Source organism: Camponotus floridanus, unplaced genomic scaffold, assembly GCF_003227725.1.
Source record: "Camponotus floridanus strain SB8 unplaced genomic scaffold, Cflo_v7.5 scaffold12, whole genome shotgun sequence".
Lineage (NCBI taxonomy): Eukaryota > Metazoa > Arthropoda > Insecta > Hymenoptera > Formicidae > Camponotus > Camponotus floridanus.
Window position 1 is genome coordinate 1,407,257 of NW_020229237.1, and position 15,778 is coordinate 1,423,034.

A 15,778-nucleotide genomic window follows, 5' to 3' on the forward strand; every position below is an offset into this window, starting at 1 on the left:
AACTAACAAGCTTTTATAAGTAAAACAAAGATGTTCGACAAATTTTGATTTTTGTTTATCTATTGCTACAATTACAGAATTTTACTGAAGACACTTTTGCTCATGCAATGCATATTTGTTTTCAGAATTCGACATAATCTCATTCATTATTAATGTTTCTTACTTCGGTTATTTTTTATTATTCAATATTTAACGTGTAATTCTTAATATCTAATTTTAGAATTCTTAATCTACTATTCCTCTATTAATAAAAATAAATTTTTAATATTAAAATCATTGTTACAGTTATATTATTATTGATATAATTTTTATTTTTAATGCTGTTTTATTATTATTATCACTTTTATTGTTTTCCGTTTAATCTTTCTTTTTTAACTTAAGTACGTATAATGTTACGTTTTGATTTTTTTCATATATTATTATAATTATTTCCATATGAGTTTTAAGGATGTTTACTTCATATTTGTAATAATTTCTCTATTTAATAACATTTTTATTGCTATATTCGCGTATTTAAAAATTGCGAAATTTTTGCTTACTCGATGATCATCAATTAATCGAATCATACGAAGACATATCGAATGTATATGGTGCCTTAAGTTTACGGTGGGAAATATAGTGCGATTCGCTTCGGGATTTTGCGGCGGGAGCCAAGTATGGTGACGAATTTACGAGCTCCTTACGAGCTTGCCTTCCTCGTGAGGCAATAAAGTATGAGGCCAGAGGATATTCGAAACAATCGGGAGAGGACAAGATTATTTATTTTATTCTATTTTAGTTTTCGAGGAAAGGATCATATTTAAAATTAATTTACGAATAATCGGCATATTAAGTTTTTCTCTCGACTAATTTGTCGTTAATTTTATTTATTGAATAACAATGATGAGTTGCTGATAAAATTGAGAAACTAATAAAATATACTTGCAATAAATTATTACATTGATTGGCGGGATTGATTTAAAGTGTTTTGAGCGATAATTAAAATCTACTGAAAAATAGAACTTCAGAAGTTCTTAAATTAAATAACAAGATTTCTCAAAAATGAATGCAAATAAAGGTTAATAAAACTTAGTTTTGTTTTATACAAAGGAAGTAGTTTTTCATTAACATTTGTTATCATTTATAATATAAAAGTAAAATAAAACAAAATTATTTACATTTATAAAGTAATTTGAATAATAGATTTCAATAATAATATTCGTTTATTAATCAGGAAATCAAATTTTAAGTCATGATATAAAAATAGGAACGAAACAATGAAATGTCTCGTTAAAAGAAATCTACGCGATTAGATTTCGCAATAAATAGGGGGAAGCAGGAAGTGTTTGAACAGAGTCATGTTATTACGAGCTCGGCAAGTGGGAAAAGGAGAGAGAGAGAGAAAGAAAGAGAGAGAGAGAGAAAGAACTATGAAAAGTTTTGTTCGTTTTTGCAAGCGAGTTCTTGTTGTCGATTGGTCGACTCATTATACAGCAATTAAAGAACGTGGCACCCATTGCGGCTTGGTCGATTCATTCACTGGCGTGGCGCTAGTCGTCGGATCCGATAGACTGAACGACTGGCGTTAAAGTCCCCTTCATATATTTACTTATAAAGGATATTTCTATTTATACAATAAGATCTAAGAACATTTTTATTAATATCATAAAATGTCACAATAATTATATTAATTTTACTTATTAGAAGTGCACATGCAAATTCTATTTTTTAACTTGAACAATTTATGTATTAATTACCTCGTGTATTATATTTTTAATTTATTATTGAAATCTAAGATAATAAATTAAATAACATATAGAATGCTCAATGTCTGTTAATATAATTACGAAATTATATTAATAAAACGTGATGTTTGCAATTTTTTAAAATGTTCAAAATGAAATTCTAATGGACGAGAAATAGAATTAAAAGACTTAAATAGAAATGCTAATATCACATTGAGAGTCTCTCTCTAAGATTATTATTAATCTTTAACGTTGAACGTTGGATTGCTGAAAGTCGATGTCGCTTGCTTGTAGAGAGGATTCTCGCCCTGAAACATTCCGACATATTGACGTTCTGACAATCTTGTAATCACGCGATCGAAAACAATGGTGAATAGCAACTCACTCTATCCCATTTAGCGAGAGCGCGCTCTCTCTCGAACCTTGCGTATTCTCTCTTGTCGTGGATCATCGTGAGGATCTTCCAAATGAGGAGAATCAGGAAACCGACAATGACGGTACTTATGACGACGCCCAATGCAACACCTACGGGAGAAAGTATAAATTCTAGTTTATTTTGTGTATTTCCTCTCACACATTTTTCTCAATTATGTTAAGCACGATTGAAGCACAATTATGTGATATGTCAGTTTTCAAACATCATCACTTGTAAATAGTATAGAATTGACATGTGTAGTCAGATAAATAGAATAGCATTAAAAAGTTGAAGAGAATTAATACAAAAATTTATATTAAAGTTATATATAATTTTTCAAAAATATATATGTTACACACAAGAATAATTTTATATTAAATATTAATCATTATTTAATTTCGTCATATATTATTTGATTATTATATAACATTAATTTAAGAATCTTACACATTTTTTATCTGATTATTATTTATGAAATATTTATTATGAAACAAGTTGTTGGATTTATTATATCTATTATTTGAAAGGACATAATGAAAATTAAATTAAATATTTCCATAGCATACACAGCGTGACAAAGCATCATTCATCATATGATAAAATACAGGACAAATTACCAAAGACATTAATAGGTGCTGGACAAGTTCTTTCTTTCTGAGCCTGAATCTTGAAAATTTTAATATCTCCGCCAGTACCGTCTCTATGATACTGGTATTTGAAGACAAACGTGCAACCTGCATCACCGGGTGTTCGGCATATGCGGGCGCCGGTTTCCTCGTCTTTTACAGGATCTTCCTCGACAACGTCGACCTGCGGAATAATAAATGTCCGTTTACGTTGCAAATTATTAATTGCCCGCGCGCAGCTTGTAAGTAGATGTTATCTCGAAGGAAGTGCTACTAACAATGTCAATTTCATGCATGCACAAGTCACATTTCCCATCTTTCGCGAGCGGTCCTGTATTATACGCTACGCACTCCACGCAATCCTTCAGCTCCTCGCATCTTTGTCCTGGACACGTCTAAAATACATTTTAATTATTTCGCAGAGAAAGATATTATGATTAAGAAATTGTGATTTTGCTAAACGATGTGGAATTTATTCTGAAATTACATTTTCGAAATGTCTTTCTTACAAAAAGTCAATTAATTATATAAATAGATATAATGTAATTATATAATTATATATAATTATATATAATTATATATAATTATATATAAATAGATATAATAATCGATAATTTAAATTACTTAAAAATTGAAATAAGTTTAATTTTACTCATACATAATCAGAAATGTTTGCAGATTTTAATCACATATGCACATTACAACATATTATGTATAATGTAAACGCCCGTATGTGAATAATTAATTAGTATCATATTGGAATTAAATTCACATTTTTATATTTATTAAGTTTCTTTTAATTTTTTTTTGTTTGTTTATCGCGATAAGTCGCTTGATTTCTTCCTCAAGGCACATGCAGATTATACTTACGGGGCATTCCTCGCAATATTGTCCGGAGTATCGAATATTGTCTCGTTCTTGACAATGGCAGCTGCCGCAGATGCAGTCGCCGCGTCCGCTGCAAATCTCGACATTTCCGTTCGACGGTGCGATGCATGTGCTATTGGTCTCCTTGCAATCGCACGTCTCGCCACCCCAGCCTGGTAGGCAATTGCAGGTACCGCATTCGCACTTGCCCCGTCCGCCGCAAACCTTAAACAGACAGAGGAAAGATGAACGGCGATATAACGTATAATGGACGCAGGTAGAAAGGTGTATATAATTTGTCCTCTACCGCCCTTATAAATGCCAAGCTCAAAGAGAGAATTGCTATACAAATTTCGCGTGAATTTGTTAAAAGTGATTATTAGGGGAGTAGATATGATAATAGATTATCTCCCTATCCTATTTGTAATTCGTTATTACTTATATCACACGTACATATATATAATTTGCGTTAAATGTACTATCAAATGATTTTTATATTATAAAAATTATTTTTTTATAATACACAGGAAAAAAGGACATTCTTGTTTTGAAAATATATTTAGTTTTAATATGGAAATCTTGAAATAAAATTATATTGCGTTAATTAAAGAAAAATATAATTGCTTACTTGAATGAAGCCATTTTATTTATATAATTCAATCAAGAAAAATATATTCTTATGATTTAAGATTTAATTTTCTTGAATGGAAAAGAAACAATGTTAGATAGAAAATAACATTTTTTAATCAAAGATTAATTTTTTTAAAGTATAATTAAATAATTATATATTCTCGAGGTGACAGTTATAATATTAAAATAAGATTGTAATATTGTTGAAATTTAAAATTATTAAATTCTTCTAAGAAGATTATAAATTGTTGCGTATGTACGAAACAATGAACGCGTTAGTTTAAATATATAAGTTTTGATTTGACACTTATTTTTTTTATGTAGATATTGTAGTTGCAAGAAGCATATGTGTGAAATTTTATGTATTGTTATTTACATATTTTTTGTGGTTGTATTCATTTATATATATATATATATATATATATATATATATATATATACATTCTTTTCAATTTATTTTTGAAAAAAACATACCTGGCCACCACTGCGTTTGCAAGAGAAATTGTCGCACTCGCAATATTTCCCGTAAAACATTTCATGCGGATTATTCGGTCGTTTATCACAATCGCAGACTCCGCATTTGCATGTACCATGTCCACTACAAATCTCTACAGTTTGGTTGTCGGGTTTGCAATCGGCTATCGAGATCGAGTTACCAGCACCGACCTCGTTTCCCTCGCATTCGCATTGCTTTCCGTAAAAACCGGGATTACAGGAACACACGCCGCACATTGATTTGCCGTTATTCTTGCATTCCGCAGCGTTCATTCGATATCCCTATTTTCCGGTTTATAAAACGATTAATATTGTGCAAGTTTGTTTAATTATATCAGTGTATAAATTGTAAATTTTTCAATATTACACATTTTTTATTTTTTAACTAAATTTTTTTATATTAATTTTTTTATGTTATTTTATATATTAGTATATTTTTTATATTATAATATATGTAATACCGAATGCCCAGGTTTCTCACAAGGACAATCGCATATGATTTCTAGATCGATAGTTAAACTTTCATTCAAGCCTCTGGGTTTGATTTCCACAGTTTGCTGCCAATTCTTCGGTTCGTCGGGGCATTCGACAACCTGATAATCGAATTAATAATACATAATAAATTATTATTGATTAATCAAAATATTCAATCGCTAATTCATATACCTTGATCACAACTTCAAACTCAATAACATTTCCTACGCGAAGTCCTTCGCATTCTTGACGTTCTAGCAATTCTCCCGTTTTGTTTAAACATCGAGAGAAATATTTAATATCGATTATCTTTGGTGCTGTATCGATTATGGTCACTGAGTCTACTAGTTTCTACAAATTATTAACGTATGAAATCACTATTGACTTCTCAGCTATCGCATAAATATAAAATGGATAAAAGTTTTGAAAAGAGTAAGTTCAAATTATTAATAAATTTTCTATTAGTTTTTCTGGATTATGACATAAATTGAAATGTGTAGCGTAAAAAAACGAATTATATATATATATATATATATATATATATATATATTTAACGAATTATATATACTTAAATTAATAATTATGTAAACATATGTAAATTATTATTACTTTTAATGAATATATTAAAATCACCTCATATTCACTGCTCACTAAAGCGACAACGTTCTGCGATTCATTTTCTAAAGTGCCTGTTGAAGATCCACTGATATGTTGACTCAATCGCTGATAGGTCATATTTTTGTGATCAGGAACGGCAAAGATAATGTTCATGTTATGTTCGCGCGCTTTTCTATTGAGCTAGGAATTAAAGGGACAGACATATTTTTTCAAATTATTTAAGTCTTATAGAAATAAGGCTTAATTGCATTATTTTGGTTTTAAGCGAAACTTAAATATGTATCTATCTTTTATTTATTTAAAAAGAAAAATAAAGATAGACACATAAAGATAGACACATTCAAATCTCGCTTAATATAATGTTCGTGCAACTTGGCCTAAGCCATTTCTTTTCTTTAAAAAAATATTTATTCACCTGAGAGATTGACGGATAATCTTGTAAAAGGGAATAAGTATAGAATCCTTTCTCATCCAAATGGCACATGCAATCATTAGGCTCTATTATTCCTGCAAGCTAAGAAATTCTAAATTTGTTTAAGTTGCAATGTCGATTTATTTTGGTATGTTATCGTTCGAAGTCGACCGAGGGTTTTGCATGATTCATACACAATCACGTACCTTACCATCTCCGGCGACGTGAAAGACCGCGTCGGTCGAGAACACGATAAGATGACGCGCTTTTTGGCGCCAGCCGATTTCTTTGGTACACACGATGACCTGCATCATCGCATCGAGCCCACCTTCAGGACCATCCAAATTACCTGACACTGGTGCCGCTTGTACCTGATCCTAATTTGTTAAATAATAGTATGTGATAGAATATTTGAAACATAAAGAATTGAGTAGTTTCAGTAGTTTAAAAATTAATTAATTTAAAATTCGAAACAAAATTAATTAATTTTATTTCGAATTTTTCTCCTGTCCAGGAGACATATTTTATTTATTAATTTTTTTTGTTTATTTATTATTGTTTTATATTTAATTATGATTTTGAAAGAAACCGCATTTACTTATTATTTTTAATCACTTTAAAATTTTCTTTCAATTCTTTCACTATCCGCTGAACACAATTTCATATAATTACCTCAAATAGAGCTACATTCTCCGTAAGAGACATTTGATTTTTATAGTCGTAAGGCGGCGCACATGGTTCCCCAGTTTTCAAAGTGCAGGGAGATTCCAGTCTAACGTTAAAATTTAGATTATCAGATTATTATAGATGTATCAATGATATAATTTTGTATTGTTATAGTAAAAATTTCATTGTAATAATTTATTTCTTGGTTCATTTAATTGATCGAAATACTATGATTTACGTAATGAATATATAATTACTTGTCAGGCTGCGTGTTGGTCATCGGTAAAACGACCTTGTCTATAAAACTACCAAAGCCGATACGAAAATTCGACGTGAGCTTTTGCATAGCTTTAGCCAATTGCAGACCGAGTTTCGATAATTTATCTCTATACGGTTCCATAGACGCGGATAAATCCATAAGATAATATAAATCCACAGGATAATCCTCTGCCTGACTGTATTTCAGAATTACGCGATAATCCTCTCCTATTAATAATTTATGTAATATTCTTATAAAATTAAATTTTTAATTGTTTTTATAAAATCGTTTTATAAAATTTTGATTAAATTATAGTATTATAAAAATATATATTGTGGATATTAAATATTATAAAAACAATTATATATTTTATTATAAATATCTTACATTCCAAAAAAAATCTTATTGTTTTAAAAAAATTTTCTTGTCTATAATATTAGAATGCTAGGAGCTTCGTAAAAAAAATACAGTATAATTTCTTAAAAAAAATAATTGATTAGAAATAAAATGCACATTTTTGTCTTACCTCGTCTGAGACGTAACCGTATTTTTTGCGGTTGGACTTGGACAGGATCTTTACCCTTGATCGAAGATAACGGCCGATTTTCAAGGATGTCCATCGTATTCTCATGATGTATTACGTCTGATAGTGGACACCAGAGATGGCTTTCTTTCAAAAATGTCTGTTTAGATACACAACGTAGCAAAGGACTGCTTGCATTCTGACCAGATACCTTGCGAAGCCATGAACATAAAATCAGCCTTATTGATCATATTGTAGGTTCAAGTTAAAAAAGCTTACAAATATTGTACAAAATAGAATTTATCGATAATCTTTCCAAATATTTTAAATTTAATAATTCCTTTTTCACATCTGAAAAAAATGGAAAAAATTTTATCTGATTTATGATAATTCTTTTCACCGGATGATTGCGATTAACAAATTTCCGGCACAAAAAACTAGGAATTCCCTCAGGAAATAAAAGATCTTGAACAAGCTCTCTTATATTTTTTTTTAAAACTTTAACTCTTCTAAGTTTAAATGTTTTAAAGTTATAAATAATTGTTGACCTTAAGAGGGAATTTTTTTTTATATTACAGATGAAAAAAATGTTCATCAAAATTGTATATACATCAATTTTACTATACAAGTGGCATTATTGTAAACATGATAATCAATAATTAATGGTGTATGCAATTTATTTTATAGATTTTAATCAAATTATTCTAATTAAAACAAATAAGTTTTAATCTTTTCACTATACAAATACGTCTCGTAAATTAATATATTTTTTATTCTATATAATAAAAATCACAGCAAAATATTATGACATAAATATTTCATTGATAAATCGCTTTCCTTTCATGAAAAGTCTTAGATTTGCGTATAAACATTTATATTTTAGAAATGGCACTTCTCTCGGAGTTAGTCATCAAAAGATTGGTAAAAAAATATTCTCATGCTAAAAGCCTGCGAATACAAAATAGTCACGCGGCATGAGTTCATTCATGAATCACCAATGAAAGAACGACGGTTGAGAAAGAAGGATTGTCGCGCAGGTGCTCGCATCCGATATTTCTTCTCGTAGACTCGTGTACAGCTGTCACTAGCGAATAATCATAAATATTCATTACCATCATGGAACACCACACGCATCGCGGCGTTTGTAGACAGCTCGCACAGGTCTGTTGGGACTCGCAGAGGCTCTCCCGGTCCCGATGCTGCGAGAATGCGAGTACGAAGAATCGCGTCATCAGGAAAAGAAAGATAGTCGTCGCCCACCGTGTCATTATTTCGCCGTTAACGTCGACGTACGGCGAGAGTGTGGTGCGGACGACGAGACGAGAGTCGCGGTACCAACGCTCGCGATTCACGAAAGGATACTGCGGCATCCCGCGGAAATGACTCCGTGATAAAACGCGTCGTGGTCATGTCATAATGCGTCATTAGGTAATAATCACGTTTGTTCGTTTTCTTCTCCTTGGTGATTCTTTTATAATCGAATTCGTTAAAGTACGAGATTTACCGTGTACGCGATGTACAGCAATATCAGAAATTTAATTTAATTAAATGTAATTAATATTCACATTTTTACTGTTTACTCTTATTAATAACTTAATTGTAGATATTAAAGAATGAATGAATGAATCATATAATACAAATAAATAAATAATTTTTAAACATGTAATGTCTTGTTCGATGATGAAGATGAAGGGAAAAGATAGGAAAAGCTTATACAGATAGAATGCTTAGGAACATAGTAAAGATATAAATAGATTATATTTATTTCTTACAAATTGAGTATAATTTTTATTATGTGAATTTGCATCAAACTTTTTTTATATATTACATACTCCAATGTAAACAGCTAATATACTGGTAGTATTGAAAAATTAATTATATCGATTAAATGTTGATTAAGACAAAAACACACGGTCATTGATGTATCCTCTCACAAGTTCCAATATTATGAATGAAATTGATATGATTCATGTATTTCTAAGATTGTTTTCATTAATAAAGATTTTGCAAAAAGTATAATTTGCTGCCATCTAGTGTGTCAACAATGTATTATACGATGAAAGTTTATTAATTTTCCGAGAGATGGCATGCGAAGAACAAAAAATTGGGCAGTGTTTTCAACAATCTACGAACATAAGAATATCATATCATATTGCTTCACCTTCACCATTCTTTTGGGACTTATAATATTTACTCGTTATTTTATAAATATATTTGATAATAAATTATAAAATGTCAAAATTATTCATGTTACATAAAATGAATTTTAGTTCTACGAATTCATATAGTTTTGCTTTTATAAGAACAAAAATTTTGCTCAATTTCGATAAATTGATATTATATATTTTTTAACTTTTGTTATTAATTTGTGAGAAAAAATAGATATATTTATTTCTCTATTTAATAATAAAATTTCTCATCATTATTCTTTTTATTAGTTTAAAATTTTAAAACATCTATTTTCGAACTTGTTAATCTAATTCCCTTGGTCGCTTTTACGAACAGAAATTGTCGCCACTATCTCAATTGAGTATGCTCCTCAAAGAAATTATAATCTTTCGTTATAGTATATTTCGTAGTACGTGACACAATGGCATACGTATCTCATTGAATCACCATTTTCGATGTGTTTGACAGATGATCGACTGTCAGCGTTTGACAAGTTTAACAAATTGAAGACTGAGTAAGCAAGCCGATATGGAAGCAGTGCCGAGATTGCCAATGATATGGTTCCAAGTAAAAGTCAGTCCAGAACCCACTACTTTTGGGCCAAAACTCAAACAGGTACAAATATCACAATTTTGTATTTGGCTTTTTATATTTAATTAGTCAAGTCTTTGCGTTACGCATTTAGCGTTAATTATAAATTTGCCGTTTGTGTGAAATGTCAAAGTGCTATTAATATAAAAACTAGCAATTATGATCGTTTATCTAACATAATGTAATTATCTATAGCTTTACTAATTTTATGTATTTTATCTTATTTTTTTTTAGTATATACGAGATTTTTATAATGAAGATCCTGAATCATATAACAATGAAATACATCAATTGGAAAGCTTACGCTCGATGGCGGTTAGACCACCCGTCGATACGGCCGGCTGTGTGTTACTGAAGAAGTACTATTGCCAGTTGCATTTTCTTCAAAGTAGGTTTCCCATGGGCAAGGATGGTTCTGCCGCAGTCGCATTTACATGGTATAGAATTATGTTATCCTTATATTAATATTACGAGTCTTTTATGAATATTTTAGTTATCAAAGTATAATATATAATACAGTTGTTTAAGATTTAATTCAATTATATATATATGAATTTGTGTAGCTGCAAATTTGTTGACGTGAATTGTGTGTATTTTATTAGGAGAGATACTTATGCAAATATGGTGTGTTCATTGGGTAATATTCGTTTTGAAATGATATCCATTTTGTACAACATTGGCGCGATACATAGCCAATTGGGTGCACGCACAGAAAGAAACAGCGGAGATGGAATGAAAATGGCATGCAGTCATTTTCAATGTGCAGCATGGGCTTTTGAACACTTGAAAAATAGTTATCCCCAACCATCTGGTGTAGATCTAGCTCCAGAATTAATGACTTTTATGCACCAGCTTTGCTTAGCACAAGCTCAAGAATGCATATTGCAAAAGAGTATGTTGGATAATCGTAAGCCAACAATTGTAGGTATGTGTTGTTAGTCATATTAATAAATTTTAACAGTAATTGTTTAGATTTGTCTGTTACTATATAAGACATGTATATATTATGCAGCAAAAGTTGCAAAGCAAATAGTAGATTATTTTACTATGGCGCTAAATACATTGGAGCAAGGGGGAAGTGAAGATGGAACTGTATCTGATACAGTGGGTACCAAAATTTATAAAGTAAGTAAAATTTATATTTTTTATATTTTTTACAATTATTTTACAATTATTATATTTATATTTTTTTTACAATTATTTCACAATTACACAATATTATAAACATAGGAATATTATTTTGTAAATCAATAAAACAACAACTGATTATTATAATAATTCATTATTATAAATTTTTGCAGAGCTGGAAACGTTATGTCAAATTTAAAAAAGCGTATCACTCTGCTGTTACATATCTTTATCAAGGCCTCACAGCTGAGGAACAGAGGAAAATGGGAGAAAGAGTTGCTTTTTATAATGCTGCGTTAACATCCCTTAATGAGGCACATGCAATTTACGATTTTGCAAATGTTAAAGAGGAAAAAGCTGCTGTAGAAGAAGCACTCACGTTTACAAATGATGTAATAGAAGGCAAAAGAAAAGCTGCTAAAAATGAAAACGAATTTATCTATCATGAGGAAGTGCCAGAGAAAGAAAGCCTTCCTATAGTGAAAGGCGCTTCTTTAGTTAAAGGAATATCATTTAATATAAATGATCCAGAAATATCAGGACAAGATATATTTGCAAGGTAATTACATTTTATATATATTTTAATATTTTAATATTCCTCTTTTAGCATCGACTCACATTCAATTTTTTTATTTAAGTTAAAACTAAAATCTTTTTTGTAATTTTTCTTTACTGTTGAATATTATTATAGATTGACTTTTCTTAATATGGGAATTATTATAATATTTATATGTGGTTTTTATAGATTAGTTCCTATGAAAGTGCATGAAGCTAGTTCTCTTTATTCAGAGGAAAAAGCCAAGATATTGCGTTCTATTGGAGCAAAAATCGAGGAAAAGGATCAATATCTTAATACTTATCTTACATCTTTAAAACTGGAACATATGAATTTATGGGATCCTGACAGTACACAAGCTTCAGAATGGGAATGCTTACCTCTTCCAGAAGAATTAGTCGAACGATGTGCTGCACTTAATGCAAAACAACATGTTATTGAGGATTTGATAGATATAATGGGAAAATTATCTGAAACAAGCCAAGATGTTGAAAGTGTACTGAAAGAAATATCGAAACTTTTGTTGGATGAAGAACAAAAGTATGAAACTAATCGTTTCTTTTAATTTTGTTGAAAATTTTAAATCATTAATGTCTCTCTTTCATTTACATAACAATAATTAATGTTATTAATAAATTTGTGATCTTTTATAGAGAAAAACAGTATCAAGATGCAGTAGGCAAGCGACCACCATCGATAGTAGCAACAGATTTGACTAGAGAGGCTAAGAAATATGAAGAAGCACATAATAAGGCTTCAGAAAGTAATCAAGCTCTGCATAAAGCAATAACAATGCATGTAAAGAATTTAAAAATTCTCGCGCAACCATTGGCTGATTTAATGGCGCATATTCCTTCACCAAGTATATATCTTTCAGGTAACACGTTTTATACAGAATTTACATTGTTCATATATATATATATATATATATATATATATATATATATATATATATATATTATTTTATACGATATATTAAACACACACACACACATATATATATATATATATATGTTTAATATATCGTATAAAATAATTATAAGTTTAAATATAATTTATTGAAGTCATATTTATATCATACTTACGTATATACATTCTTGTTATGTTTTTACAGATCAAAGTTCCGAAAAATCGCAAAATACGAAAGAAATAGAAAAAATGCATACTAAAGAACTAAAACGTATATTAAATAAAGTAGATGAAATGCGGATGCAGAGACTTGAATTGCATAGCAAACTACGAGATCAAATCGCCCAGGACGATTTAACACGCTTATTAGTTACAGCTACTTCTGAATCTGCTCCTTTGGATCGTTTATTTGCAGATCAGCTTAGCAAACATCAGAGTTTGGTTAGCAAATAGATTTTATACATAATATTTTGTATCTTTTAATATACAACAAATTAAGTAAAACAATTTAATATTAAATTGTAGGTAAATTTAATAGAACAAAATCTTGCTGCACAAGATAATATATTAGCAGCATTAACAGATGTATATGCACAGACTGCTAACATACGGAAAAATGTCGAGGAGATATTGAAACGGAGAGAAATTATAATATCTTCTTTGATCAATTCTTATGACGCGTATGAAGATTTATTAGCAAAATCGAGTAAAGGCTTAGAATTCTATAGAAAATTAGAAATAAATGTTACAAAATTATTGCAACGAGTTAAAAGTACATGTAAGGTGCAAGAAGAAGAACGAGAGCAAATACTTGCTCAAGATAGTAAAAATACATATGAGAAGACTGATGCAACAATACCGTCGACTTATGATCAAGGACGTCGATCTAATAATGGCCTCAAGTTAAAAGATTATTTGAATAGCAGAGTTGAAGGGGGTACTGGTTATCAAAATCCGTATTACAACTTATATAAAGGACACGCTGCAACATTGCAAATGGATTCATTGCCAAAGTCATTGGTAACTGACACTGGAAACAAAAATGTAATTCAATCTCCAAATACAATATCCGTATCGGAAATTCCATCTTCGTCTACGAGATCGCAACACTACTATCCTACAACATACACCGATTATAGAACAAGTTCTTCTTCATACCCATACAGTGCTCAAACTTATTATGAAAATCCAATTGCCGTAAATCAGAGCTCTTTGTCGACTAATACAAACGCTACAGGTATCTATCAACAACCAAGTTTATCCACACCAACTGCAACAAGTATATCTAATTCAAGCATACAATATCCTGCAAATTCCTATCTATCGACTGGACAATCTCTACCTGCATCTATTGCCACACAAGAGAAATTTCGCGATGTCGCACATACTAATTATAATGTTTCTAATGCTACTTTACAATACGACGCTTATCAATCTCCAGCAGGTTACAATATTGCAACATCATATGTTCCTAATCAAGAAAAAGCTACAATTAAAAGCGGAATAACAAAGGTATCCTCACAAGTTCAACCAGTATCTACAAGAGTACCTGTTTCCACGATTAGTACGGCTGTAAACAGTATGTCGATAGATGATCAGCGGCAAATTTCTTATAATATTGCGCAACAATCTCAGCAATATAACAGTCAACAGAAAACAACTTTAAGTCAAGATATATCTCACAACGGTCAAAATATAGCTGTTGGATCTCAACGAACACTGTCGACAAAGGATAATACGCTCACGCAAAATTATTCGCTCCCTCAAAGCGGCCAGGCTGAAGTGACGTATCTACAAAACTATCATCCAAATACCACATATTACAATCCAACAGAACTGCAAACTCAACGAGTTCCGTACACTCATGGCACGTACGACACAACTGTCGTTCCTCCGACGCAATATGTGCAATCGCAGTTACCAAGTACGAGCAATCAGTCTATACACTCTGTAACATCGACGAGTGAAAATTCGGCATCGTATCCTTTGAATTTACACAACATTAATTCTGCTCAGTATTCGCAGCAGACAAGTACAGAACAGAGTAAACAGAATTATGCAGATAAAACATATGCTGCTTACAGTACACAAGTGCAAATGAACGCTCCGACAAATTATCCGAGTACTTATCAAACTTATCAGCATGGCACTGCTGGTGCATCATATCAACAACAGAATATGATACCTGGAGATACATCTAATGCCTATGCTTATTTAAATAACTCTAGTAACTCGGAGATAATACAGAGTCACGCGAAATCAACGACAGTGCAGAGTTACTCACAATCGTATCAATATTCACAGCAAGTTCCTTATTCCGGATATGTACAGTATCCAAATAATATACAAAGTCAAAATTATAATTATATGCAAAACGCTCATGGAACAAATACAGTAGCATATACATATAATCCTTCCGCTAATCAAGCACAAGGATATGCTTATGCATCTAATCTGCAAAGTACACAGACTTCTCAAGCGTCTCAAGAAGCAATAGTTTCGACAACATCCTCCGATATTACGGCTAATAACGTTCATTATCAACAGCAAGAGACGAATGCGAGATATACGAACGCGAGCAATAATGCTTTAGTTAGCCAAACACAATCGTCGCAATATAGTCAAGCTTACCAATCTCAAACGGAAACCGATACGTATTATACCACGCCTTACGGTCTTCAAATGCAGGGTCAAAGTATGTTATATATTTTTCATT

The 15,778-nt window shown here is 30.7% G+C and overlaps 2 protein-coding genes across 3 annotated transcripts in view; one reads left to right on the plus strand and one right to left on the minus strand.

Moving 5' to 3' along the window:
* LOC105258979 (tyrosine-protein phosphatase non-receptor type 23) overlaps positions 1 to 15,778 on the plus strand; it is a 29,397-nt gene that overhangs the window by 11,341 nt on the left and 2,278 nt on the right. The window contains exons 2-10 of one of the 2 annotated variants that reach the window (XM_011270614.3): positions 10,347 to 10,493; positions 10,704 to 10,906; positions 11,072 to 11,394; positions 11,482 to 11,594; positions 11,771 to 12,156; positions 12,343 to 12,693; positions 12,807 to 13,030; positions 13,268 to 13,503; positions 13,588 to 15,757. In XM_011270614.3, the coding sequence (XP_011268916.2) occupies positions 10,407 to 10,493; positions 10,704 to 10,906; positions 11,072 to 11,394; positions 11,482 to 11,594; positions 11,771 to 12,156; positions 12,343 to 12,693; positions 12,807 to 13,030; positions 13,268 to 13,503; positions 13,588 to 15,757 (4,093 nt within the window). In that variant the 5' untranslated portion in view covers positions 10,347 to 10,406. Of the gene's footprint in view, positions 1 to 10,261; positions 10,494 to 10,703; positions 10,907 to 11,071; positions 11,395 to 11,481; positions 11,595 to 11,770; positions 12,157 to 12,342; positions 12,694 to 12,806; positions 13,031 to 13,267; positions 13,504 to 13,587; positions 15,758 to 15,778 lie in introns of those variants that run through there. The other variant, XM_011270613.3, reaches the window with a different exon arrangement.
* Positions 1,826 to 9,066, minus strand: LOC105258980 (integrin beta-PS). The gene is made up of 15 exons (XM_011270617.3): positions 8,822 to 9,066; positions 7,713 to 7,920; positions 7,185 to 7,413; positions 6,934 to 7,033; positions 6,468 to 6,638; positions 6,265 to 6,363; positions 5,865 to 6,029; positions 5,424 to 5,582; positions 5,219 to 5,350; positions 4,737 to 5,039; positions 3,636 to 3,857; positions 3,044 to 3,160; positions 2,757 to 2,949; positions 2,110 to 2,249; positions 1,826 to 2,032 (listed from the first exon to the last, which is right to left on the minus strand). Exons 1-15 carry the CDS (start codon positions 8,975 to 8,977, stop codon positions 1,964 to 1,966), a joined length of 2,463 nt encoding a protein of 820 aa, XP_011268919.3. The 5' UTR covers positions 8,978 to 9,066; the 3' UTR covers positions 1,826 to 1,963.

What these genes read in the sequence shown, in the direction of transcription:
- LOC105258980 (XM_011270617.3), bottom strand. Translation starts at nt 8,977, where the DNA reads ATGACACGGTGGGCGACGACTATCTTTCTTTTCCTGATGACGCGATTC. An exon ending in TAGTGAGCAGTGAATATGAG is followed by an intron (nt 5,583 to 5,864) that starts GTGATTTTAATA and finishes AATAATTTGTAG; the next exon opens with AAACTAGTAGACTCAGTGAC. An exon ending in GCATGCATGAAATTGACATT is followed by an intron (nt 2,950 to 3,043) that starts GTTAGTAGCACT and finishes ATTATTCCGCAG; the next exon opens with GTCGACGTTGTCGAGGAAGA.